Raw genomic sequence first — 26287 nt, 5'->3', positions numbered from 1 at the left:
AAAATAATTGATGTTGTACAAGTGGAGTTATGTTCAAGTATTGGAGGCTATTTAATGCTATTCGAAGTTTAGAACTGAAACCGCTTCATGAATCAACACGCTACTTTTTCATTCATTATGAAATAGTTTATTTGGTCAAATGGGCAGCCATTAACCAAAATGTATTTATGATGCTTTTTAATTAGTAGCTTGTGAATTTGGCTAATTCATTAGGAGTACATCTTTTGAGGGATCCTATGATCCTTTATCATGTTACATGAAAGGAAAAAATTATGCTTAGGTTTTATTACTGTTTGTGCTGTTGCTTAATGAAAAACTTATCTAGTACATTTTTCTCAATATTTACTGATCATTCTCTTTTGAGCCATGATTTGATAATTGAGTTTAATAACTATATATATTAAGATTAAACATCTAGTTTTTTGGTTTGAACTATATGTATCCTTCATTGAGGTCAAGTCGGATAGGACTATTATAAAAACACAAAACTCTTCCTATCAAGTGCATATTTAACACATCTGCATTCACATATTATCGAACTAGAAACATCTACTTTAGCTAGAACAACTCAAAATCAGTTGATATATGTATTTCATGGTAGAGTCAAACATCTAATAAAAGTTTACGATCTTACCATCATAATTAAATTAAATTAAAAAAGAGTAAGAATCAATATGGACTATGGAGTGATGTTTTCAAAACAATTTATACGACTTTTTTACCTTGCTAGTGTAAATTTAAAATTTATTTACCAATCTGGTGCAACTTTTAAAATATTTACACAACTAGTGTAAATAGGCAATAGCATCGGCGATATATTTTTTTTTTTTTTCATATTTTAAAGAAATCGCCAACAGTCATGGCGATATATATATTTTTCTAGTATCGCCATCGTCATTGGCGTTAACCAAATATTATATATTTGAAACTTTTGACTGTCGCCACTCACAGTGGCGATGTCCTTTTTTTTTTAACTATCGCCACTATGATTGGCGATTTCCTTTTTTTTTATTTTAAATCATATACTGCTTGCTTATTGAATTGGCTTCCTTTTGTCTTGTTTTAAACCTCTATATATAGTGTTTTTGAAATGTTATATACAGTGTTATTATTTAATGTATTACTATTTAACTTAAAATTAACTATATATTTTAGTGTTTAAAAAAAACTATATTTTATAAATTCTAAAATAAATCAAACTGAACAAAAAATTAAAACGTGAATGACAAATACTAGGAATTTCAAAATACCATTATAACCAAAATCAAAAAGTAATGTTTTAATAAAGCTTGTTAAAAAAAAAGAAAAAAAAGATGTCGCCAGTGCTAATGGCGTTTTGTTAAAAAAATAAAATCAAAGTCGCCACTTATAATGGCGACACTAATAAAAAATACATATATATAATGTTAACTACAATGCTAATGACGATACCCAAAAAACAACAAATATCGCCACACCTACTGGCGATTTCTTGTGAGGGTGAGAAAAAAAAAATAGATATCGCCACAGGTAGTGGCGATTTACACTAGTTCCGTAAATATTTTAAAAGTTACACCAAATTAGTAAATAAATTATAAATTTACACTACCAACGTAAAAAAGTCAATTTATACTATCCGTGCATACTAATTGAATCTTCAATAATGTACCTAGAGACCTTGCAATTGGCCCAAAAGCATAGTTAATATTTCTTTGAGATGAATTGATAAAATTATTAAAAACTTGTAGCTATAGATTATCGACCTATGACATTTTGCTTATTCTTCCCGAGGTTTTTCCGAGGAAAATGACAAAGGAAAAATCTCTGTTTATTTGAAGAAAATGTTGTAGATAAGTTCTAACAGCATGGTTTAGCAAAATTACAACACTTGAGGTCAAGGTTTCTAACAAGTTTGGTTGTGGAAGGAATGGACTTTAAGCCTTTCGTACTCTTCTAGGAATTGATTTCTTGTAGAATGCAATTCATATTTACAATTTTAGTGGCTGAACTCATGACTCCAATGTTCAAGGTATAAGTAATGGTCGTCACTCCACACATCTGGACTGGGTCAAAAGTGTCAGATATACGCAGAATGAGTTCAAAGAAATGAAGGAGAATGCCTCTACAAAGGTGTCAACTAATAATACTTAAAAAATGTAAACTCAAATGTAAAAGAAAGATTAATATTTTCTTGACACATTTTCTCCTTCCACCTCTAAATGTAAGAGAGATAGATGTGTGAATGTATCAAAGCTCGTAAAAGAAATGGCGAGATTGAAATTTTGTTTTAGGAATCAAGGAGGAATTCGAACCCCGACACTGTGGTTAGTAGCCACGGGTTCTAATCCTCTGAGATACCGAACACACCCCATCTCTGGATTTGTTTCCCGAAATACCCTAAAAAATGGAAACTTATCTCCTCTACAGTCATTTCCTCTTGAGAGGTGTGAAGCGAAAGAGAAGGGATTTCATAATTGGGGTTTTGAAAAATACAACATTTTAATATTTTTTATTCTTATTACTTCTTTCTTAAAAAAAAAGTAACAAAAATGAGAGGTGGTAAGTTTTTTATCATTTGGCGCCACTTTGGAAGATATATCTTGTGTCTGGTACTGCTTTGTTCCACCCTGCAATAACTCCGAATCATTCTCTTGAAGCGCATCCTCTTCATCATAAATGATTCACTTGCCCGAAAATGACCTGACCTAATAGGGAAATCTCAACTCAAATATTATGGATTCGTTATTGGGGCGGGTTGTGGTTCCAAACCCACTAATCTGTTTTGACCCGCCATACCTAACCCTTCTAGAAGTGGGTTGATGGAGGAGCGAGTTGGCTCGTCGGGTTGGGTATCTTTTTTTTTACTTTTAAATTTAATATTCTTTACATTATTATTATTATTATTATTATTATTATTATTATTATGTTTGAATAAGTTTTTCAATTTTAGTTATTTTAGGTAGATTAGCACACCCCATCCCGTTTTAGGCAGATTAACCTGCCACCCCACTCCATTTTTAAAGTAACTCACAATTTATATATTTTTTTAGTGAGTTAACCTACTAATCCGCATAAAATAGGATGTGTGCATTATTCAACCCGCTTCTCAAATACTTCATCCGTTTTAAAATAATTGACATTATTTCTAGCTGAATTTTGTTTTTAATTATCTGTCACTTTACAAAGTTCAAGAGAGTATTAATTATACTTTATCAATTGTGCCCTTCATTTATTGGTGGTAGGAAACTTGAAAAGTTATAATTAATAAGAGAGATAAAGGGTATAATAGGAAGTTACATAGTAATTTTAATAAAATAAGAACATTAATTGTAATTTCTTAATACTTGTGCAACAACCTTAGAGCATCTCCAATGGTAGTATCTAATGTTAAATACATACTCATATGAGTATACCATTGGAGTACATATTCAATTCCAACATGACAAAGATGAGTATGTGAGAATAGATACTCCACGCTAGACTTGAAAGGTGAGCTTGTATTTATTACAAGCACTTACAATTAATTAAAATAGAGATAAATAATAAAATATACAAATGTGATGTTGATGGTGGGATCCACTATAAAAACTTTTAAAAGTTGTTGTGTTGAAGTAAAAAGTTAGTAATATAGGGTAGATGATGTGGCATTATGGGAAATTGAAAAAACGATGTGTAGATATTTTAGTGAGTATGATGGAGGTAGATGCTCAAGTGTCAGTTATATAGAAATTGAGAGAGTATAAAATAGGATAAGTTTGTTCTTTTAGGTGGTTTGACAGTGAACAGGGAGGGTTGGCCCGCTTTGCAAGATGCAACCCCTATTCGTATGTATACATTGCACTTTACATGGTTCATTAATTTGAAAGTTGTTTGTTGGTTGTTTGGTTAATCTTAGTTGATGCTCACCGATAGTTAGATTGGAAAATGGATGACTCTTCATCAATGTATATCTGTCCATTACCATGTTGGTGTGTTAAAATTTCTTCAAAGTCTTATATGGCTCACTCAATGAGTCCACCTGCAATAATGACAAAGCTGGCCCTTTAGTTTCTCCCTTTCAACTACAATGAATTTTTTCAAACCTTGTATCAGTTCATAATTAATTCCAGGAAATGACAAGTTCAGTGATTTAACAAGTAAGAATACAGCCAGAAATTTCCTAGTTCATCTCTATTACATCAAAGAATGGGAAATCTTAAATTCTACAACAAAATTATAAAGCACTCAAAATTTGTTATAGTTCCTAACCATCTCAAAAGGAGTTGAAATCTTCAACAATTTATTCACTCCTCCATACAATAAATTAAAACAAAATAAAATAAAATCTAGAAATCACTGTTTGTGAGGGGTTCATGACCATCATCACCAATGAAGATATTATCATAAATAATGGCCGCAAGTGCTGCTCCCATGAATGGGCCAGCCCAATAGACCCAGTGATGAGTCCAGGTCCAGCTAACAACAGCAGGCCCAAAGGACACAGCTGGGTTCATTGATGCACCATCAAAAGCACCACCAACTAAGATATTGGCTCCCACAAGAAAACCAATGGCAATTGGAGCAACAATGCCCACATTCCCTTTCTTTGGATCCACTGCTGTGGCATAAACTGTGTATACCAACCCAAATGTCATCACAATTTCAAAAACTAGTGCATTCCACACAGACACCCCAGAGGATAGAGCAAAAGCTGATGTTTCCTGCAATGTACAAATTGGAAAAACAAAATTTTAGTCAATCTTTAAAAATCCATCTGGAGCGAAGCTTTAGTGAGTGCGTGTTTGGATAAGCATTGTTATTATTGATTTTTGATAAAATTGATTTTAGTAAAATTGATTAAGGCAAAAGTAAGTTCGAGTTGAATGTGAAGTGGTTTTGGATATGTTTTTGGGAAATTAATTTCTATTGGGAAATCTAATTATGGAATTCCACAATTGATGATGTGAACCGCAAAAGCTAATTTCTCTAGGTTCTCGCAACATTGATTTTGAGAATAAAATCAATTCTCTAAGTACATGTTTGGAAGCATGCTGGAAATCTACTATGAAGTCAAAATCACGGTGAACAATCACAAAAGCTTAGGGAAGTTGTTTCTATCCATTATTCCATCGTGATCTTGACTCTCTAGTTTTCCTCTATGTATCCAAACATGCACTAAGTTGATTGTCAATGAGAATTGCATCTAAGGCTCCCAAACGTGGAACTAAGCTGACACTGAGTAGCATCTGGGTGCTGGAATTGATTCTAAAAAATATAAGCTGATGCAAAGATGCTATAATAGGATCAACTATGAGTAGAAGTGTTTAAAGCTGAAGCTTAATGGTTACCATTCCACCAGTTGCAGACTTGAGGAGGATGCAAGCAACAACTGAACCAAGCAACTGAGCAATCCAATACAAAATACTTCTCAACAGGGTTATGTTTCCTCCCATGAAAGCCCCAAATGTGACTGCAGGGTTCACATGGCCACCAGAAATGTTTGCCCCAACAGAAACAGCCACAAAAAGCCCAAATGCATGAGAAAGTGATGCAGCTATGAGACCAGCAGGTGTTGCAGGTCCATTGTTGGTAATTTTGCCTGCCAAAATAACCAATAAGTAGTCATTTCGATAGCCTCCGGGATGCCGGAATTAATTCTGAGGAAAAATTAGTTGATTCAGTTATGCTATGAGTTTATCTTGATAGTCTTCTTATATTAACTTTTGCAAAACCGCTTATACCTGCTTATAAGCTCTTTTGAGTTTACTGAATAAGTTTTTCAAATAATTTCAATGAATAAGCATTCATGTGAATATGTGATAAGTACTTATTTACATAAGCGCTTAAAACATTGTTTATCCAAACACGCCCTAAATGTTAGAGAGAGATGGGATTTTGAAACACATTTTTTTGAATGAAAGGAAAAGTTTGCAAAAAAAGTGCTCACTGTAAGCCATGCCAGAGCCTTGGCCAGCAAAAACAAAGATAAGCATGGAGAAGAATTCTGCAAATGCTGCTCTAATTGCATCAGGCTGGCCAGCCTCACCAGGAGACCCAATTGCAATTCTATAGATTGGCATTATTATAACTTCAGGAATCAGAACCAATGTGCTTCTTGATATTCTGTTTCTATGTCTATACTTCGGTTAAAATTTAAAAGTGAGGGAAAACTGTGAGAGCTTCGTTTGGTCTTTATAAAATACCAGAATTAACGGCCAAGGAAACGGTCAGTGAGAGTGTGTAGAATGATGCAAGCATGCAGCCTATAAGGACTGTGGAGTGAAGACACTTGTTGTATAGGTGATTTGGTCATGGTTTTGAATTGACATGTTTATGTGGCTGTGATGTGATGTAGCTATAGCTGAAATTGGAGATCTAATAAGGAATCAATGAATCATACACAAGGTTATGCAACATTTTCATAACAAGCGAAAGTGCAGGCTAGCCTAGCATTTCTTTAGTGTAGTTATTGATTTGAGTTTCATAATATAACAATGGTGACACCATGGAAATATAGACTATAAAGAATGTTTGAATCCGCCATGAGACTCCTAACACGTTTGGAAATCCTTGTAAAATTGATTACATAAATAAAATCAATGCTGAAAAAAAAAACTTATACGTTATTTTGATTATAAATTATTTATGAAAGCCAATAATAAATTATTGGCTTAATTCCAGTTTGGGCCCCTGATGTTTCAAGAATGGGCGATCCGCACCCCCCGTGTATAAAAGTTGCGGTCAAGCTCCCCTTTGTTACAAAACTGTGCTAACGAAGCCCTTCCGTTAGCTTCCGTCTGTTGACCAAACGGAAATTGGTTGCAGTAGTTAGAAATTTGGTTTGTTATGAGGAAATTCTCCAACCGTGATGGCTCAGGTAGTGGCTTGAAAATGGGGTTTGAAGGATCTTCCTCAGGCAAAGGCTCCTCCCCAGCAGCTTTGTGTGCCATGTTCTGTGTCCTTCTCTTTTTCATCTTCAACATCTTTCAAAACCCAGATTTCAGAAGCATCACCCCCAACCACCAGATCTGACCCTTGTTTAATGAGAAAAAAAGTTGAAAGCTTTAAGCTTTTCAACCCAAATTCAGATGAGAAGAGGGATTTGAGGAGGCAAAAATTATTCAATTATTCATCATCATCTTCAAAATGCAACCCATCAGCAACCCATCCCCACCCAGAACCCAGAACTCACCCCACCCCATCCCCAAAACTCACTCCATCGAAACCCACCCCCACCGATCAAAATCCCATCGAGCCCACCACCACCATCGCCCCCAACCACCAAATCCCAAAAACCAACCCCTCAAAAATCCATTGCAACCCACCCTCACCATCGCCCCCAACCAAAGCTCCATCTTCAAACCCCCAAATACAACAGCCAACCCACAAAATCATACACCCTGAAATCTAGAAAAATCAGAACAAGAATAAGAATAGGAGAAAGAGACCCACCAACCCCCCAAAAACCCAGAAGCCCTCACCCACCCACCATACACCATGGGCTGGATCTCGTTCAGCAGCTATGACTCCGATCTATTTCTGTCACACCTTTTCCTCCTTCATCTCTGGGTTGTGGTGTTTACTGGGGTGGGGTTGGGTTTATGGGTGGTCGCGGCTCAGTTTGCTGGGGGTGGGGTTGTTGGGGGAAAAAAGAGGAAGAGGTTCTCTGCGGGTGGGGTGAGTGTGTGGTTGTTGGGTGTGGTTCAGTTTGCAGGTTAGGATTTTGGTGGTGATGGGATTGGTGGTGGTGGTGGTGGGATGGAAGACGACGACAAGGAAGAAGAATAGCGTTAGGCAGAAGGTAAATGAAGAAGATGGTGTTGTTAGGGAGAGGAGAAAAGAGAGTGAGAGGTATTGGGTGAAGGATTTTGTGACGGATTATTTCCGTCACCAATTAGTAGCCTATATTTTATGAATTAAATAAGTGACACGTCAGCATTTCCGTTTGGTCAACTGACGGAGATGGACGGAAGGGCTTTAATCGACCGTTTTAGAAACATGAGGGAGTTTGACCGCACATTTTAAACACAGGGGATGCAGACCGCTCATTTGTGAAACATCAGGGGCCCAAACTGGAATTAAGCCTAAATTATTTTCTGAACTATTGTATTTTTTTTTACAATTCAAAAATAAAATAAATAGAATGTTACTATTACTTCCTTAAAATATTTACCAATTTAAAAGGATAGATTTAAAAGGTTAAAAACGATATATAAATGTAAAAGGGTAACTTAGAGTTATTGAAAAGAAAATTGGAAAGGCACTTAACCAAAGAATGAAAATGCTAAAATTGATTATGTGACCACTGACATAAGAGTTAAAAAAATTGAGAAGGTGATTCTGTAATTTAACCTTTATATATTATAAATAGATTAGCATTCATAGTAATAGTAATAGATGTAAACCCATGATAGCAACCTCAATCAAGATGTCTAAATGCTAATACCCCTCATTAGAATTCTGAATTCCTGATTTTCTGTAATTAATGAGTTATCTTACCCTTGAATATTTAGGAAAATAATTGGGTCACACACATATATAATGTTTTGCCGAAACGAAAAATTGTATGCATTCATGTTTTGCTCCGACTGCTAGACTTAGGAAACGTTGTGAACAATGTGAGGCCATACATGTTCATATGTTAAGCAATCTTTAAATTTGTGTTGGGTGAATGTAAAAGCACAATCGCTCAATCCAACAAGTGCATTTCATTGGACGAATGGTCACAATTACAAATAAGCACTGAAATTATGTTTGATTTAAGGTTTTGCAATTATGGAAGCAACAATTTGTTATATGGAAGGTGAAAATTGCACTTCCGTTGATGTTAAATACAACTTCTATAAAAAATACATGCTAGATCGGTAAGGAAACGTGACAGAAAATCTAAAAGGTAGAGAAGACTGAGGCTGTTAGTTCAGATTCTTAGCAAAATACACTTGAAAATGTGCATCCATTAATATGGGGAATAACACCCAGGATTCAAGCAGCAAAAGGAATGCCTTCTAAACTATTGCTATATATATACAGTAGTTACAACTCTTGGATCTGAATTCTCTACAATTATCACAAGTTGAAAAAACAAAATTACAGTTATGGAAGATTATCATTCACGCGTGGGTTAGGTAGAGTGAAAACAGGTCCAGAGAGTCACCTCAGCAGAACTAGTGTTGATTCCACCCTCTCTTGAGAAACAAAATCAATAGCATGGATAGAAAACACCCTCAGTCAAAGCTGCTTGCCTCCAAAAGAATCCAGCCCAAATATGCAAACCAACCAAACTCCAAAATCCTATATTTAAACCCTACATATCTATTCATCCTACAGTGTCTCTTCCTATGCCTACGAATTCCGAGTGCTGCTCCAGGCCCCATCATTACCATTGCCGCCACCCATAACCTCCCCCCTCCCCTGGAATTCTTGGTAAAAACCTTCAGGTGCAGGAGTCACCAGTGATTCAACTCATGAACCAACATTAGTAGCAATTACTCATATCAGTGTTTAGCAACCACCATGCTAAACAAGCCGATGCTGCCGCAAACCCTTACCAAAATGAGGTTGCATCAATTGGACATACAGACCATTCTTTGCCACCAATGAATCATGAGACCCTTCCTCCACTATCCGGCCTCCATTAAGCACTACAATATTGTCCACATGCCTCATCATCGCAGCCCTATGCGCTATTAAAATAGTGGTCTTGTTTCCCATTATTAGCGTGTCTAGAGCCTCTTGTATCACTCTGCTTGACTCAGATTCAATTGATGAACTTGCTTCATCCAACAACAAGATAGGCGCGTTTTTCAGCACTACCCTTGCAATTGCAATTCTCTGTTTCTGTCCTGGGGTTAAGTCAACACCTCTCATCCCGACATGAGTGTCATAACCATGAGGCAAACTGCTGATGAAATGATGAGCATTTGCTATTCTTGCAGCCTCTTTCATCTCAGCTTCACTGGCATTGTGCCTTGCATATATAATGTTTTCCCTTATGGTTGTTGAGAAGATAATAGGTTCCTGCTGGATCAGACCAAGGTGGCTCCTCAACCATCTCAAGTTATAGAGCTTTAAATCTCTCCCATCCAGAAAAACTTGGCCGGCTACGGGATCATAAAATCTCTCAAGCAAAGATATGATAGTGCTCTTTCCTGACCCTGAAACTCCCACAATAGCAACTGTTTGGCCCCCATTGACTTTGAGACTAAAATTGCTCAATACCAACACTTCTGGACGAGATGGGTAACAAAAATCAACATTTTTTAACTCAATGCTTCCATATACATTGGGCGGCTTCAATGCTGAGGTATCATCAGGATCAATTTTAGGTACACGGTCTATAATATCAAACACTGATATGAGAGACTTTCTTCGTTTAAGTATGTAAGGAGCCAATCCAAAAGGCTCCACAAGTGCAAATGTTGCAAATGAGAAAACCATGTACTCCTTGAGCGCTGTAGATGGATCTACATAACCATTTTTTACACATATTGCAGTGTACCAAAGCAGAAGGGCATTACAAGCAAAAAGTAGAAATTGTGAAAAGCCAAATGCAAAACCAATTGCCAACCCATGAAGAAAGCTCTGCTTAAATATTGTCTTTAACTGCAGCCTATAGAGCTCCATTACCTTATTGCCAGCACAAAATGCAACTACAGTGTATATGTTTCTAACTGCATCCTCAAGAACCAAAGATGCCTTTCTGTGCATTTCCTGGATGCCCCTTGAAAATCCAGCAAGCCACAATTTCTGCAATATTTAAGCAGGTTGAATTTAATATGCATTTTTTATTGAAAACAGGGGGAAAAAAGTGAAAAGAAGATAACATTTGTCTAATTAAAAATGAAATCAAAAAACATTTTCTTAAACCAAATAGACCCTAAGATTTCCACAAAAACTGACAGTGAATGATAGGACCGTTGGTAGAGAGTGGGCCAAAACACAAGAGAGCAGGCCCAAAGTGTGGAGGGTTTATGTTAGGAAAAATAAGAAAGGGAAAGAAGCTTCAGGAATATGAGCTGGAGGTGAGAGAGTGAGGTTGGAGAGTTAGTTACGTGAAATGCGGAGGGGGAGGAATGTGTGAGGTGTAGAGATTCCCTTTATAGGTTCATTGTTAGCAAAGGGAAGGGGTATGAAGAGTATTGTTAAGAAAATATCTGGATAGAGAGGTTTCTTCTCTATAGGAGTGTTTACTCTGGGACTTTAGCTTCTGCTATTGTATTTGTTCTGATTCAATCAATATTAAATCCTTTTTCCTCATTTTGCTTACTGTTTCTCTTTACTGTGACTTTGGTTTCCATCAAATTGGTCCGACCTACCGGATAATCACGAGACTGATACCAGTGCTGGAAATCTGATTGATGCCACCGCAGAAAACAGCAAAGAAAATGGATGCAAAGGTTGCAGCGCTTGAAGACGAAGTAGCTCATCTTCGTACTACCCTTGTCCTGATGCAGGAGAAAGCTGACAACAATCAAGCGCAGTTGCTTGAACTCCTGGCCCAGAATGTGGGCAAACCAACGCCAGAGAAGGAAGACTCTGGGAGTATCCGCGATAACCCCAACCCTGTTAGATCGGAGAAGGAGAACGGAGGACCTTCTTATGTATCTGGTTGGACTAAGCTTGATGGAGGACTCTTGGATGAATTTAGGAAATCGGCTAAGAAAGTCGAGCTTCCTTTGTTCAATGGAGAGGACCCTGCAGGATGGATTGCTCGAGCTGAGGTATACTTCCATGTCATGGGAACGAGTCCAGAGGTCAAGGTAAATCTGGCTCACCTGTGTATGGAGGGATCCACAATCCATTACTTCAACTCCTTGCTGCACTTGGACCCAGGTTTAACTTGGGAAAAACTCACCAATGAACTGCTTGAACGCTATGGAACGGCTAATCGAGGAGATGTCTTTGAGCAACTTTCCGATCTTCAACAGAGAGGTACCATTGACGAGTATGTTCAGGAATTCGAGCGGTTGCTATCACAAGCACCGAATCTCCCAGATGAACAGTATTTCGGATACTTCATCCATGGCCTCCGTGAAGACATTCGCGCACGGGTCAGAAGCATGCGAGCCCTGACTTCTCTCCCTCGATCCAGATTGATTCCCTTGGCCAAAGCAATAGAGACGGAGTTCCATGGGCCGGTTCGCTCATCAGTCGGGTCAAAAGGAGGAGGGATGCGATCGGGTTATGGGCCGGGTTCTTTTACCCGAGCAGCCCACCAAGTTTCAAGTGGGACAGGTCCACCGGGTCGGGATTCACCTCCGGGTTGGATCATGGTGAAGAACGATAAGGGAGATCGCAGAGAGGAGAAGGGGAACCCTCGACCCCAACCGCGCGACAAGGGTGTTCGCCACCTACCATACCAAGAGCTGTTGGATCGCCGGCAGAAGGGTCTTTGTTTTAAGTGTGGGGGAAAGTACCACCCTCTCCATCAATGCCCAGACAAACAAATCCGAATCATGCTGCTGGAAGAAGGGGATGACGTTGGGGAAGCAGGGGAGCTATCAGCTGAAACGGAGGATGAAGACGATGCTGCAGTCGACTGCGCGTGCAGCATCATGCGGCTGAGCTCCGAGCCCATACAGGGACAAACAATGAAACTGCAGGGCTCAATTCTGGGAGTCCCGATTTTGATCCTCGTGGACAGCGGAGCCACACACAATTTCATATCCAAGCGTGTGGTCGAGACTATGGGATGGGCAACCCAAGCTACTCCGACGATGCGCATCCTTCTAGGAGATGGAAGTAAGACTACTGCAAGTGGTAAGTGTGAGCAGGTTAGTTTGGAAATTGCTAATTACAAAACCATAGTGGAAGCCATACTCTTCGACCTTGATGGAATCGACCTGGTACTGGGAATAGCATGGTTGGTAACTCTGGGAGATATGCTCATTAATTGGGGAAAGCAGACTGTACGCTTCCAACAGGAAGGGCGTTGGTTCCATTTTCAGGGACAGGGAGGCTCTCGAGATGATCAAGGGGCATTGCAAAGCTTTCTGCACCAGGATATCAGAACTCCTGAAGGGTATTTTCTGTCTAGTGTCTTGGAGTCCCAAATTTCCAAATCACAAAACAGGAATGTAGAGCAATTGACTGAGAAGCAGAGCCAACAATTAACCTCCCTATTGGAGAAATTTGTGGACGTTTTCACGGCTCCAAGAGGGCTTCCACCCAAGAGGCAGCGAGAGCATCAAATCAATTTATTAGCAGGGCATGGTCCAGTCAACGTGAGACCATACCGTTCTTCCCATCATCACAAAGATGAAATTGAGAAGCAGGTGCAAGAGCTGTTACAGCAGGGAATCATAAGACATAGCCAGAGTGCTTTTTCGAGTCCAGTAATCTTGGTTAAAAAAAAAGATGGGTCCTGGAGAATGTGCGTGGACTACCGTGAATTAAACAAAGCCACTATCCCTGATAAGTTTCCCATTCCGGTGATCGATGAGCTTCTTGATGAGTTATATGGGGCTCGGTTTTTCTCCAAATTGGACTTGAAATCCGGGTACCACCAAGTTCTGGTAAGAGAAGAAGACGTGCCCAAGACTGCGTTTCGTACCCACGAAGGCCATTACGAGTACTTGGTAATGCCTTTTGGGTTAATGAACGCGCCTTCAACCTTTCAAGCATTGATGAATGAGGTTTTTCGTGACTTGTTGCGTCGGAATGTACTAGTGTTCTTCGACGACATATTAGTGTACAGTTCTGACTGGGAAACACACTTACAGCAGCTCACAATGGTGTTTGACAGACTGAGAAAACAGGGGTTGGTAGCAAACCGAAAGAAATGCTCATTTGCACAACAGTCAGTTGAGTATTTGGGGCATGTAGTCTCATTTCAGGGGGTTTCCATGGATCCGAGCAAAATACAAAGTGTCATCAATTGGCCTACTCCCAAGAATGTGAAGGGAGTAAGAGGATTTTTGGGACTAACGGGTTACTACCGTAAATTTGTCCAGAATTATGGGAAGATTGCTCGGCCGTTAACAGACCTAACCAAGAAGGAAGGTTTCAAGTGGAATGCGAGGGCACAGGAAGCATTTGATATGTTAAAAACCTGTATGACCACTGATCCCGTGTTGGCTCTACCCGATTTCTCTCAACCGTTCGTGATTGAGAGCGATGCTTCAGGGAATGGGATTGGAGCGATTTTACTGCAGAATGGAAGGCCAATAGCATACTTTAGCAAAGCCCTCAGTGAGCGTAATTTGACCAAGTCGGCATACGAGAAAGAGCTTATGGCCATTGTGTTGGCAATCCAGCATTGGCGTCCCTACTTGCTGGGTAGGCAATTCACCGTACGTACTGACCAGAAGAGCCTTCGAAAATTGCTCCACCAGCGTATTACCACTGTAGATCAGCAAAACTGGGCCGCTAAGCTGTTGGGATATCAGTTTGATATAGTTTATAAACCTGGCCCAACAAACAAAGGAGCTGACGCTTTGTCCCGCATGTTTGAAGAAGGAGAGTTCAGTTCTATAATCTCTTATCCAAGCTGGTTAGAAGGTGAACAAATTGTCCAAGAAGCGCATCAAGACGCTAAATTAGCTTCCATCATCTCTGCTTTGAAAGAGGACCCAATGAGCAAGCCCGGTTTTAATTATTCTCAAGGGGTGCTGTACTACTCTAATCGACTGGTAATTTCTGCAAATTCTAAGTGGATTCCCAAGTTGCTCCAAGAATTCCACACCACTCCACAAGGGGGCCACTCCGGTTTCTACCGTACCTATCGTCGACTGGCAGCTAATGTCTACTGGATTGGCATGAAGAACTCAGTACAGCAGTTTGTGAAGGGGTGTGATGTGTGTCAACGTCAGAAATATGTGGCCACTTCTCCAGGGGGTTTACTCCAGCCTCTACCCATTCCGGACAGAATCTGGGAAGAGCTTTCTATGGACTTTATCACGGGTTTGCCTAAGATAAGAGGTACGGATACAATTTTCGTCGTTGTTGATCGTTTATCTAAGTATGCCCATTTCCTTCCAGTCAAACGTCCCTACACAGCAAAAGGAATAGCAGAAACTTTTGCTAAGGAGATAGTGCGGCTTCATGGTGTTCTCGTGTCTATTGTGAGTGACCGTGATCCTGTGTTCGTGAGTACTTTCTGGACTGAATTATTCAAGCTACAGGGCACACGTTTGGCTATGAGCACCGCCTACCATCCTGAGACGGATGGCCAAACGGAGGTCATCAATCGTTGTCTGGAAACTTACTTGAGATGTTTTATCGCGGATCAACCCCGGACATGGCTTCAATGGCTGCCTTGGGCAGAATATTGGTACAATACAACGTACCATGTCTCAACCGGGGTCACCCCTTTTGAAGTAGTGTATGGCAGAGCGCCACCCACTCTGTTACGTTTCACAATTGGAGAAACTAAGGTGGAGGCTGTAGCCCGTGAATTGCAGGATCGTGATGAGGCTTTGCGCCAACTGAAAGCCCATCTTTTGCGCGCTCAGGGCAAGATGAAATCCCAGGCTGATAAGAAACGCAAGGAAATTTCCTTTGCGTTACGACCCAACAAACAACAGTCTGTGGCTCAAAGGATTAATCCTAAGCTAGCTCCTTGTTATTTTGGTCCTTTCGAGGTCGTTGCACGCATTGGTGCTGTCGCATACAAACTCCGTTTGCCTGCAAATTCGCGAGTCCACCCTGTCTTCCATGTCTCTCTTTTGAAACGGGCAATTGGGGAATATCAAGCTGAGAAAGATCTGCCAGAAGGTTTGGCCGGAGAGACTCCTATTACCATTGAACCCAGCTCAATTTTGGCTGTTCGCACTGTACAGCAGCAGGGGGGGACAATCACTCAGTACTTGATTCAGTGGCAAGGAAAACCTGCTGAAGAAGCTACATGGGAAGATGAGTTTACTCTTTCAAATCAGTTTCCCGCTTTCAACCTTGAGGACAAGGTTGTTCCTCAAGATGGTGGGAGTGATAGGACCGTTGGTAGAGAGTGGGCCAAAACACAAGAGAGCAGGCCCAAAGTGTGGAGGGTTTATGTTAGGAAAAATAAGAAAGGGAAAGAAGCTTCAGGAATATGAGCTGGAGGTGAGAGAGTGAGGTTGGAGAGTTAGTTACGTGAAATGCGGAGGGGGAGGAATGTGTGAGGTGTAGAGATTCCCTTTATAGGTTCATTGTTAGCAAAGGGAAGGGGTATGAAGAGTATTGTTAAGAAAATATCTGGATAGAGAGGTTTCTTCTCTATAGGAGTGTTTACTCTGGGACTTTAGCTTCTGCTATTGTATTTGTTCTGATTCAATCAATATTAAATCCTTTTTCCTCATTTTGCTTACTGTTTCTCTTTACTGTGACTTTGGTTTCCATCAGTGAACCCAACAAAAGATGTTGAACAAGCATTCAAACATGTTAACAGTAATGCTGTGAAGAGATAAATATTACAGCCATATAAACTTTCTAAGGACAAAAGTCAAATTTTTAGGAAGAATAAAATTAGCCATAGACACTTGACAAATTAAGCTCATTAGAAGCTATTAATTAGCTAACCGAAACATCATGTATTAGAGTTAATGCAAGGTGTTGAGAAGCCCCACATTGACCAGAGATAAGGCCAATTAAGTCCTTTTAAAAAATAGAACAACCCTCACCTCCAAGCTAGCTTTTGGAGTAGAGTTAGGCCTAACCCAAATTCAAAGACAACGCCACATCAAATTCAAAATCAATATTAATCACAACAGAATACTCGTTGAGTTTCCAAGCTCACCTCATTACCATTTAGCCTTGATTTCAGAGAAACACAAATGAATCTCAAGTCTCAACCCCAAAAAAAGACTCAAATGAAAATGGCCCTTTTCCCTTTCTTTCCTTTCTTTTTCCAAGTATCAGTAAGTTTATGGTTTTGAATTTATTTTGCCTCCCACAACAACCCTGCTGTAAAGGAGATACCAATTCTACATCTAAACAGATTTGTCACTTGAATATTATCCATCCTACTTGGTTTGTGATTATGATGAACATAAAACACCATTAGCATGATATCAATGGTGTTAAATCACACAATTTGGATTAGCGTCCATGTTCCATTCATAACCTGGAATTTTTATAAATTAGAAAATTTCAAAATCACAGGATTGTGCTAGAGGCATTCATTTCCACGAACAGCATTGACATGGCATCCAAGAAATCAAAGCTCAACCCAACCAAGTATGTTAGATATAAAAAAAAAACTATTCATCTGTTTTCATTTTGATCCACCAACTTTAGTTTTTGAGATAATTGGTCCATGTCATAGTTGATAGTACAACAGTATCCATCTCTATGACCACGCGGTCTACAGTTAAATTCTTGTTGTCCCATTCTTCTAAATAACAAGTTCAATTTCAACACAAGATATGCATTGTTCACACTTCAAGCCAGAAAAATTAAATATGTTATCATCCAACAACTTAATCTTTTTGAATTATTCATTCATGACAAGGAAAAATAGTTATATTGGAAAAACAGAGGAGCTGGTGCAAACCTGAGCAACTGCAGAAACACAGAGAACTGGAAGGGTTGCAAAAGCTACAAGTGCTAACCGCCAGTGCAGCAAAGCACCAATGAGAAGACCAACAATAACTGCAGCACTGTCCTGTATAAATATGGAAAGCCGGTTGCTAAAAGCAGCTCGTACAAAGGTAGCATCATTAGCCAATCGCATGGATAAATTGTCAGCACTGTTTTCCTCATCATCAAACCATCCTGCTTCATTTCGGAGCATGGCTGTCATATTATAGAAACAGATTAATTGATGTTCAAAATACCACATCTTTTTTAAAGAAAATACTGCAAGAGGAGTTGTTATGCACCTGAGAACATCATTCTCCTAACTCTTTCTGTCATTTTTTCTCCCATAATACCAAAGTAGAAATGCTGCAAAAAGTTGGCAATAACTGTTACAACGCCCATGCAGGCAATGATCAAGCACCACCTGTCTACCTCCCGTTCTAAGTGATGCTGATTATCAATTTCATAGTAAGCTGTCACCACAAGTCCAATAACATAAGCAAGAAGGGGATTGAAAGAACCAAAGATAGCAGCACCTATGCTTCCTAACACAGCATAAAGCCACTCAGCATAACTAAGCTCAATCAGCTTTTTAAGTGATGGTGGCTTCCGATGCTGTGCATCCTTTTTCTCTCTCGTTGTAACTGAAGCATCATCAGAATGACTATGTGGTCTACTGAAAGTCTGTGAATGGGAGCGTTCATTTTTAGGATCAGATGTTAAAAGAGGCGAAACAGGAGATTCTGGGTTAGAACCATTTGATTTTTGCCGATGTACAGAATGTACATCAATCTTGGGTAACTCCGGCAGTCTCATTTCAAAACTATCCTGCCTTCTTATTGATGGCTCCTTATCAGCTGCATCCAATGCCTGACCATTTTCCAGCATCTTCTCAGGTGGTGGGCTTGGAACTTTGGGTGATTCTTGCGAGTTAAAGATGCCACCTGGAGGCCGTGACACATTAGAAACTCTTTGAAGAGAGGGTGACTTCATCATTTTAGGGGATGATGGTTCATTGAAGCTATGGCTTGCTGAAGAATCCATCTCAATTTGGAATGCTGCAGTCTCCTTGTAGTTTCGAATAGGCATCCTGGGTGATCGTAAAAAAATAAGGAGTGGGAAATTCTTGCACATTATTAAAATAAAAATTTAAAATGATGTAGTTCAGTGGGAATGCACTAGAGAATACAAATATAGTTAGTTTATTAACCTAAGAAATAATTTTCTTAAATTATTGCCACTTTCACCATGGCAATACTTTTTTTTTTTTGAAAGAACCATGCTATATTCTGGGTAGACAGACACAAACAAGAATACATAGCAAAAGAAAAAGCATGGTTTGTTCTAGTACCTCTTGGGAAGTTTTGCTGCTTCTTCGCATCGAAGAAGCTCTGCATATAGACCACCCAAGGTCAACAATTCATCATGAGTACCCATTTCAACAAGTTGACCTTCCTCCATAACTGCAATATAATCAGCGTTCCTTATGAGACTAAGCCTTCGAGCAATTATAATTGTTGAGCGTCCTAACATGAGCAGATCCAAAGCCTCCTGAACAGCCCTCTCAGCCTCAAAATCAAGTCCACCAGTAACCTCATCAAGTAGAAGAACTGAAGGATTTAGAAGCACAGCTCTTGCAATCGAGAGCTTTATTTTCTGCTCTTCAGTCAAAGATAGACCAGCTCTGCCAACCTGAGACAGGAGCACCAGTTTTGGAAATAAAAATGTGATCTCCACTCAAATGGAAACAATTGAAAATATAGCCTCCCAAAATACAATCCATATAGGTATATGATGATGCAACCAAGCTTCACCTGTGTGTCATAACCTTTCTGTAATGAGCTAATAAATGTATGTGCATGAGCTATTTTAGCAGCCTCTTCAATTTGATCCATGGAGACATCCCTCCCATAAGCAATGTTGTCTCTTATACTCAAACTGAGCAAAGCAGGCTCCTGAGTAACTAGTCCTATTTGGCTCCTCAGCCACTCCAGTTTCAAATTCTTGATGTTTTCACCATCTAAAAGAACTTCTCCTGAATCAATGATTAGCAAAACAATTTAAATCTGCAAATTACCAAAATAGTGCTGGGAATGCATTGTGAAACTTAACAGTATTGAAGTAGAAATATCACCTAATGTAGGATCATAAAAACGCTCCATGAGAGGAATGATGCTACTTTTTCCAGAGCCATTTCTGCCAACAAGTGCTACAGTTTTCTTAGAAGGTACAGTGAGATAAAATCCACTCAAGATAGGGATTTCAGGACGAGAAAGATAACTGAAATAAACATTCCGAAACTCAATATTTCCTTGCACAGTATCAGGGACAGTGCCATCATGATTAACAGATGAGGATGACCGGCTTATCATCTCAAATAGCCTATAAGCAGCTATTCGCCCTTGATCAAATGAGTAAAAATTTGTGGCTGCTTGATTCAACCCCCTGAATCAAAGAAACAATTTATAAGTAAAATGACAAACATATGATGAAAATATATAAGTTGAGAAAGATGCTCACAGGCCACTTAGAATTACAGCAAACAGAGCTGTAATAATTTCACCACCATGCGCTTTTCCATGAATAATCAAGAATCTTCCAACCCAGAGTTGTAAAGCACAAGAACATATTGCAAGCCCATATGTAAATCCAAGACCAAGCCCTTGAACAAGACTTATTAATATACCATATCTAAGAGTAGCTTGTAGTGAAGTTGCATACGAGTACTTGGCCAACGTTTCATTTGTAAATGCATACAATGTCCTTATATAGGAAACTGCCTGCATCATAAGAAATGATTTACCCTCAGCATCCATGGCACTAAATACTTCACAAGATAACAAGAATTTCACCATTCTTTCCACTTTGTCAAATTCAAAATATTAAAGAAAAAGTTTAAGATAAAACTAAAGCATTTATCATCTAACTAATAATATAGCAATTAGAGCAATCGTATATATGTATATATATTGAACGTATCAGTTAAGAGTGTATTCTTTATGTGAGAATGAGAGGAGTAAACTTGATCATCAAATCTAATCATGAATAGTCAAAATTAAACCATATAAGTCATGTGACTTATTTAAGTAGCCATGTGACCATTAAATAAATTTTAATCTCGACCATCTTGTATTGCCATTGGTCAGAATATACTCCTCTCACTCATGAAAAGAAGACACTCACTAGCTACACCCTATGTCTGTGTGTGTGCACACTCATCTACATATATATAAAATTTGTCCAGTCTCTGCAGCAAGATTAAAAGAAGAGGGAGATTCCATTAAGTTACCAAAAGTGAGACGCTTTTATCATAGTCAGAAAATCTGAAGCACCACTAGGACTCTTATGGTTAAAGATATAAGCTTGAAATTAATCAGGACTACTACCAAAGGATTTTCTAGCAAAGGAGTATGAATTCGAATCAGTATTTCAACCTTAAAATTCCAACAACATACCTACTCAAGAAAGAAAAACTAGTAAGGTTTTAACTCAGACAAAATTGTGGCTCCATTTCCATTTTAAAAGATAGCTACTCCCTCCGGTCCTATTTATAAGCAACAAAAAAAAAAATTCACATAGTTTAAGAAATGTAGTTAAACTAGATAAAATGCATTAAATTTGTCTTAAATTAAAATGAACTTCCAAAATTACCCTTTGTTATTAGTGTTGGAAAGTGGAAAAGAGAGAGAATAATTAATGAGACACATTTTACAAGTTAGAATTAATAAGGGCATCATTGGAAAAAATTAATTAATATAGCTCAAACTTTCATTTGGTTCTTATAAAAAGGACCAAGATTTTTCTTCTCTTTCATGCTTATAAATAGGACCGGAGGGAGTATAAGCCTAAAGCAATCTTGTAGTAAGATTTTAACTGAGAAAAAAATTGCGGCCCCTTTGCAATTTTAAAAGATGGATACATACAAGACAAAGCACGATTTTTATTCTCCAATCCAAATACTTGTTGCTTATCTTTTCATTTTCAGGTAGATAGTTTAGGAAGTCTTCAACAAAAACACCTTAAAAGATTAAGGATATCAATATATCATGCATTCCTGTCGAACTCTATTAGTAAAATATAAACATGGTTCGCCCTGAGAACACCTTGTCATGATTTCATTATGGATAGGTTAGGAAAATTTCAATGTTAGCACCCAAAATGAAGACTCAATATGACATAAATACAGAAGGCACCAGTAGAAACAAATAAAAAATAAATCCACAACACCATCTAAGAAATTGAAAGCAAATCAACATGGGACCATTCCACAAGTCAGCTTTAAAAATCATTAATTATTAATTATAAAGAAGCAGTTATTTTAAAACAGATAAGGTGGTCTCATTTGAACTTCAATGCAGAAGAGTACTGCAATGGCACCTTAAATTCATCTATATGACTGACCCATGCATAAACACAATAAAAGAAAGGGAGAAAGTATTTGGTTCAATGTATAACAGGATTAAAATTCAAAGGATAAACAACCTGTTCAGCAATGCTAGCTGCTTCAGCATATGCATCTTGGATATTCTCGGCGAGCCTATGGAGGAATATATTTGATATTCCTCCGGCAGCAACAATAAAAGGACCTGTAGCTAATGTTATCAAAGCAATCTGCCAACAATTGACAAAGCCGATGACAAGACCACTGAAGAATGTAGCCATATTATGAATATAATTTCCAACCTGCATCATAAAGGGCAAATAAACATGATATACGAGACATATGTCTGGAGATATGATCTGTGAAGAAGTTAACATTTCCAAAGGAACAAATTTATAACATGATTAGAACAAGACATACTTTTTCACTAAGGGCAGACTGGATAAGCAGCACATCACTCAATACTTGACTCACAATGTCCCCGTTATTCCCATAAGTATCAAAAAAACTCATATCTTGATTTAGCAATACTTGAACATAGTTGGACCTGATGACAGCAGTCTGCCGCTCTCCAGTCAAAATCCAACATGAAACCTCTAATTACCGGGAATAAAAAAATAAAAACCCCATTAGTAATGCAGCAGATATAAATTCAATATCTAATAAAACACATTTTCCCATGATTAGTTTTGATGAAGATTTAATTTTACCAATCCAACCAGCAGCAAAAACTCCGACTGCAATATAAACAATGGTCAATGCAAGCTGCAGAAGAAAAAAGGGTAAGTTAGCATAAGTACACTGAATCACAGTGAATGCTTTGCAGAAAACTGAAGATCATTTATCTTCCAAAATTTCCTCATTTCAAAATTTAAAATAACAAAAGGTATACCAAAATTAGACCAACCAAGAATAAGATAGACAAACTTGTGAAAGAGTTAGAGGTAAAGAGTGTTCCAATGAATTCAAGCATTTTATGCTCTTCTGTTTCAAAGGTGGAAATAGTAGATAAAATAAAATCAAACACATACAACTACAGGAGTAGGATCAGTATAATCTACACCGTCAATTCAATACATTTATCGTCTTCCGTAACTTCCCTACTTGTTTTTTACTCTCCCATCCCTTACAAAATTCAAAAAGAAAGAATCAGGCAATCACTCATAAGATATATTACATGCAGACAATTCTAATCACCCTATCAGGGAATGAAACTTCAAGTTGAATATTTTCTATTTAATGGTATTTAGCGATATTTTTTCAGGGTTTAATTTAAAATTGAGTCTATGTTATTCAGCTGAAATCCGATCTTATTTTGATATCTTCCCTAGTAATAGTAGGACTTCTAATACTTAAAGGATTAGAACTTTACTCCTTAGCCTTGGAGGATAAGTGATAGGTAGAAAAGACCTATTCAGAAATTTGCAACATTTTTTCCTTTTTTAGCAGGATGATCAGTTTTACGAATTATGGCAGCAAATTGCATCCAAGTTGTGCAATTACTATCTTTCTTCTTTCAATGTTGTACTCTCTTCAAATTTATTTTCTCAGAAGACAGCGAGATAAATACAATCCAATCAAAATTTGAAACCCCAAATCATTAGTTTTCTGAATTTTCCCCAAAACATATCAAACCCAAAGCCCTCTGCCTGTGGTTATTGTTCACAGCAACCAAACAACTAATAAACTCATTATAAAATGCCTTCCTATTACTTGACAATTGCACATAATTTAACGTACACCCCATCACACTCCAATATTTTTCGAACCACCGATTCACCCTAGAAAATACTAACTGATTAAAACCTAACAATTCTGTCATCCTTGAATGGTTGAGACTCGAAAATTTGAAATGCATTCTAAGCTATACAGAGGAGATACCACTTCCATGACTCAATCAACTGACGTTGGACTAGTTCCTGTATCAACTCATCGAGCTGAAAAAACTACTATAAGTCATGAAACTTTATATAACTAACCCTTACGGCCAGGGCCATCCAAGATGATTTCATTCATTATACACAAGGATAGGCCAAAAATTATCTCTAAAATATTAAACGATCTCCCCTCATAAATGCCTAAAGACTATACAAGAGTGAGAAGTTCCAAGGAAAAGTAATTGTGCAATTACCTAAACTGACATTGTGCCTATTCAATGCAAGAGGTGCAATTATGAAAATAAGGAGCAGGCAATAGACCGTGAATCTGATCAGATTTCAAAAGAAGACAAGCCACGAGGCCACGACAAAAAATCAGCTGAACCAAACAAATTTCAGAACTCCTCATTGCCCAATCAATCACGCCAAGAAGCAGATTCGACGATTTAAGGAATCTGGATACAAAATGTTTCTAACCCCCGAAGCTCCCGCATGCTAACCAAATCACTTCAGACATGGAACAGAAAAAAACTAATAGAACAGTACACATTGCCTAGAAGACAACCAACAAGAACAACACCATAGAAGAACATTTTGATAAACAAAGCTTTGAACCCTAAGTTTATAGCTTCCTCAACAACTTGCTAGCCAAGCGAGCCAAACTATCAGAAACAGAAACCTTCATGCACATCCTATGCTCCCATAACAACGAAACCTAACACAAGATTTCGACAAATAATTTTCCAACTCAAGCTTCAATTACATCTCAAAGGAGAACAAAAACATCCATGTATATATCTATATCATAAGCTAAAACTAGGGTTTTATTTTGCGCATATAATTGAATCAGAATCTAACCTCGGTGAACCTGTCAAACCGCTCCTGCGACGAGGCATGATCCACCCGGAGCACATGGATGATCTTAGCAAAGTAATGCAAGTAAACCACCAGCGCGGTGCCGTGAGCGGCAGCAGCAACAGAACCAACAGCGATGAGGAACCAATCAAACTTATCAGCACAGGCAAAGAGCTGCGAGAACGGAACCGCAGCAGGAGGAGGCTCGATCTCCTCCGGCTCCTCCATCTCCTCCTCAACCTCCACCTGCTGCGACGCGGAGGTCTCCGCGCCGGGATCAAGGTACGGCGAAGGAGACTCCGGCGGCTCGGAAACCTCCGAAACCGGCGTGAGTGGTTGCACATGCGGCGGGGACCACCCGAACAATCCCCTAGACATCATCTCTGAATGAAAATCTGTAGATCTAGTGAAATTGGTGACGCGTTCTCAGGTATATAGAATTTAGTTTGTTTGCTCCGGCGAACGACGTCGTCCTGGCATGCGCCGGCACCGCCGTTGCCGCTTCCGTATGCGGTTACTCAGGGCGGAAACGATGGAGATAGGAGCAGCACGCGGAATTCGTGAACCTTCTTGTTGTTGTTCTAACTGTTTCTTCTTCTTCTTCGTTTCGGGTTTGGGATTTCTTCTTGGTGGTTAGGTTTAACGGTCAAACGCCGGCGTGTACTACATGCTTAAAGGGTATTTTTTTATTTTTTTGTTTCTGATTTTATTATTTAAAGGATGCTATTTTTATTTTTTAATATTTATTTTGGATAATTTTATGCTTTTTAAAGGACAGAGATACAGTGAGTGTGAGCTGTGAAATGACAACAATGATATGCATTGCATGCAAAAGCTGGAAAAAAGCGGGGGGAGGGTGGTTTGGTAAATGTCATCGTCAAAGTGATGATGATGATTGGTGTGAAATTACTATGGGGTCCTTGCTGGCTGAGAGTCGTTGGAGCTGACAGGTGTAGGATTTTGATTTTTCATATTTTTAAACCTAAGTGAACCAATTGTTAGAGTGGTCACCAATTATGTTCATGCTTGATGGTGTTAAATACCCTAGGCCTACTCATGTGTCAAACACCCTCAAAAGTTACCTATTTTCTTCTTGTAGATATGGAAAGCTATGCCATCAATGATGGAACATAGAAGTAGTGCAATGAAATAATGTATACTTTTATCATATGGCTCAAACATTTCACTTTTCTTTAGTGGCTCCATGTCACATTCCTTTGCCAAAAGCTACTATGCATCAATACAAGGAAGTCTTATGCATTACAATAAACTTCTAGTGGATTTTTTTTTCAAAAAAGAAAATGTATTGTAAAAATAAGTATTGGGAACAAACTCTTTCAAGTGAGGTGATGTCCGAATCTGACAAATTGAAATATATATGTTAAGACTAACCACTAACCGAGACTCGTACTAAAGTGTAGACTTGTTTTAAATCTTCCATTAATGGGGTCAATTCAACTTCTTTGTTGCTTTTTTTTTAATAGCAAAGTAGGAGAGTGGTAGAGAGAAACTCTATCAAGTAAAATCAAAAAGAGAAAATTAAAATTAAAATAAAAGAAAGTATAATGAGATTTTTATCATTTTTCTTGTAATCTCATTAGTCTCAAAGCAAAATTAATTTAAAGATTATATTAGGATAAGATCGGCCCTTCTGTGGCATCATTTCAATTCTATATGAATATTCTAGTATATAAAAAAAAAAGAACTTATGCATAAAAAT

General features: G+C 38.4%; 2 protein-coding genes across 2 annotated transcripts; both read right to left on the bottom strand.

Annotated features, from left to right (window-relative positions):
* Nucleotides 1-4072: 4072 nt before the first annotated feature.
* LOC130728817 (aquaporin TIP1-3) lies at nt 4073-6379 on the bottom strand. Its single transcript, XM_057580390.1, has 3 exons — nt 5906-6379; nt 5307-5557; nt 4073-4679 (listed from the first exon to the last, which is right to left on the bottom strand). Exons 1-3 carry the CDS (start codon nt 6036-6038, stop codon nt 4305-4307), a joined length of 759 nt encoding a protein of 252 aa, XP_057436373.1. The 5' UTR covers nt 6039-6379; the 3' UTR covers nt 4073-4304.
* Nucleotides 6380-8874: 2495 nt separating this feature from the next.
* Nucleotides 8875-25294, bottom strand: LOC130728812 (ABC transporter B family member 6). Its single transcript, XM_057580384.1, has 11 exons — nt 24571-25294; nt 22546-22600; nt 22256-22431; nt 21937-22137; nt 19975-20234; nt 19589-19899; nt 19269-19489; nt 18806-19146; nt 17757-18544; nt 17429-17670; nt 8875-10704 (listed from the first exon to the last, which is right to left on the bottom strand). Exons 1-11 carry the CDS (start codon nt 24946-24948, stop codon nt 9475-9477), a joined length of 4203 nt encoding a protein of 1400 aa, XP_057436367.1. The 5' UTR covers nt 24949-25294; the 3' UTR covers nt 8875-9474.
* Nucleotides 25295-26287: the final 993 nt, after the last annotated feature.

Source organism: Lotus japonicus, chromosome 1, assembly GCF_012489685.1.
Source record: "Lotus japonicus ecotype B-129 chromosome 1, LjGifu_v1.2".
NCBI lineage: Eukaryota > Viridiplantae > Streptophyta > Magnoliopsida > Fabales > Fabaceae > Lotus > Lotus japonicus.
This window is presented reverse-complemented; position numbering and strand designations above follow the sequence as displayed.

Coding starts and splice junctions, on each gene's coding strand:
- LOC130728812 (XM_057580384.1), bottom strand. CDS start 24,948: ATGATGTCTAGGGGATTGTTCGGGTGGTCCCCGCCGCATGTGCAACCA. Junction 22,601..24,570: donor GGTTTGACAGGTTCACCGAG/GTTAGATTCTGA, acceptor TTTCTTCTGCAG/CTTGCATTGACCATTGTTTA. Junction 19,900..19,974: donor GCTGTAATTCTAAGTGGCCT/GTGAGCATCTTT, acceptor TCTTTGATTCAG/GGGGTTGAATCAAGCAGCCA.
- LOC130728817 (XM_057580390.1), bottom strand. CDS start 6,038: ATGCCAATCTATAGAATTGCAATTGGGTCTCCTGGTGAGGCTGGCCAG. Junction 5,558..5,905: donor AGGCTCTGGCATGGCTTACA/GTGAGCACTTTT, acceptor TTATTTTGGCAG/GCAAAATTACCAACAATGGA. Junction 4,680..5,306: donor AGTCTGCAACTGGTGGAATG/GTAACCATTAAG, acceptor TGTACATTGCAG/GAAACATCAGCTTTTGCTCT.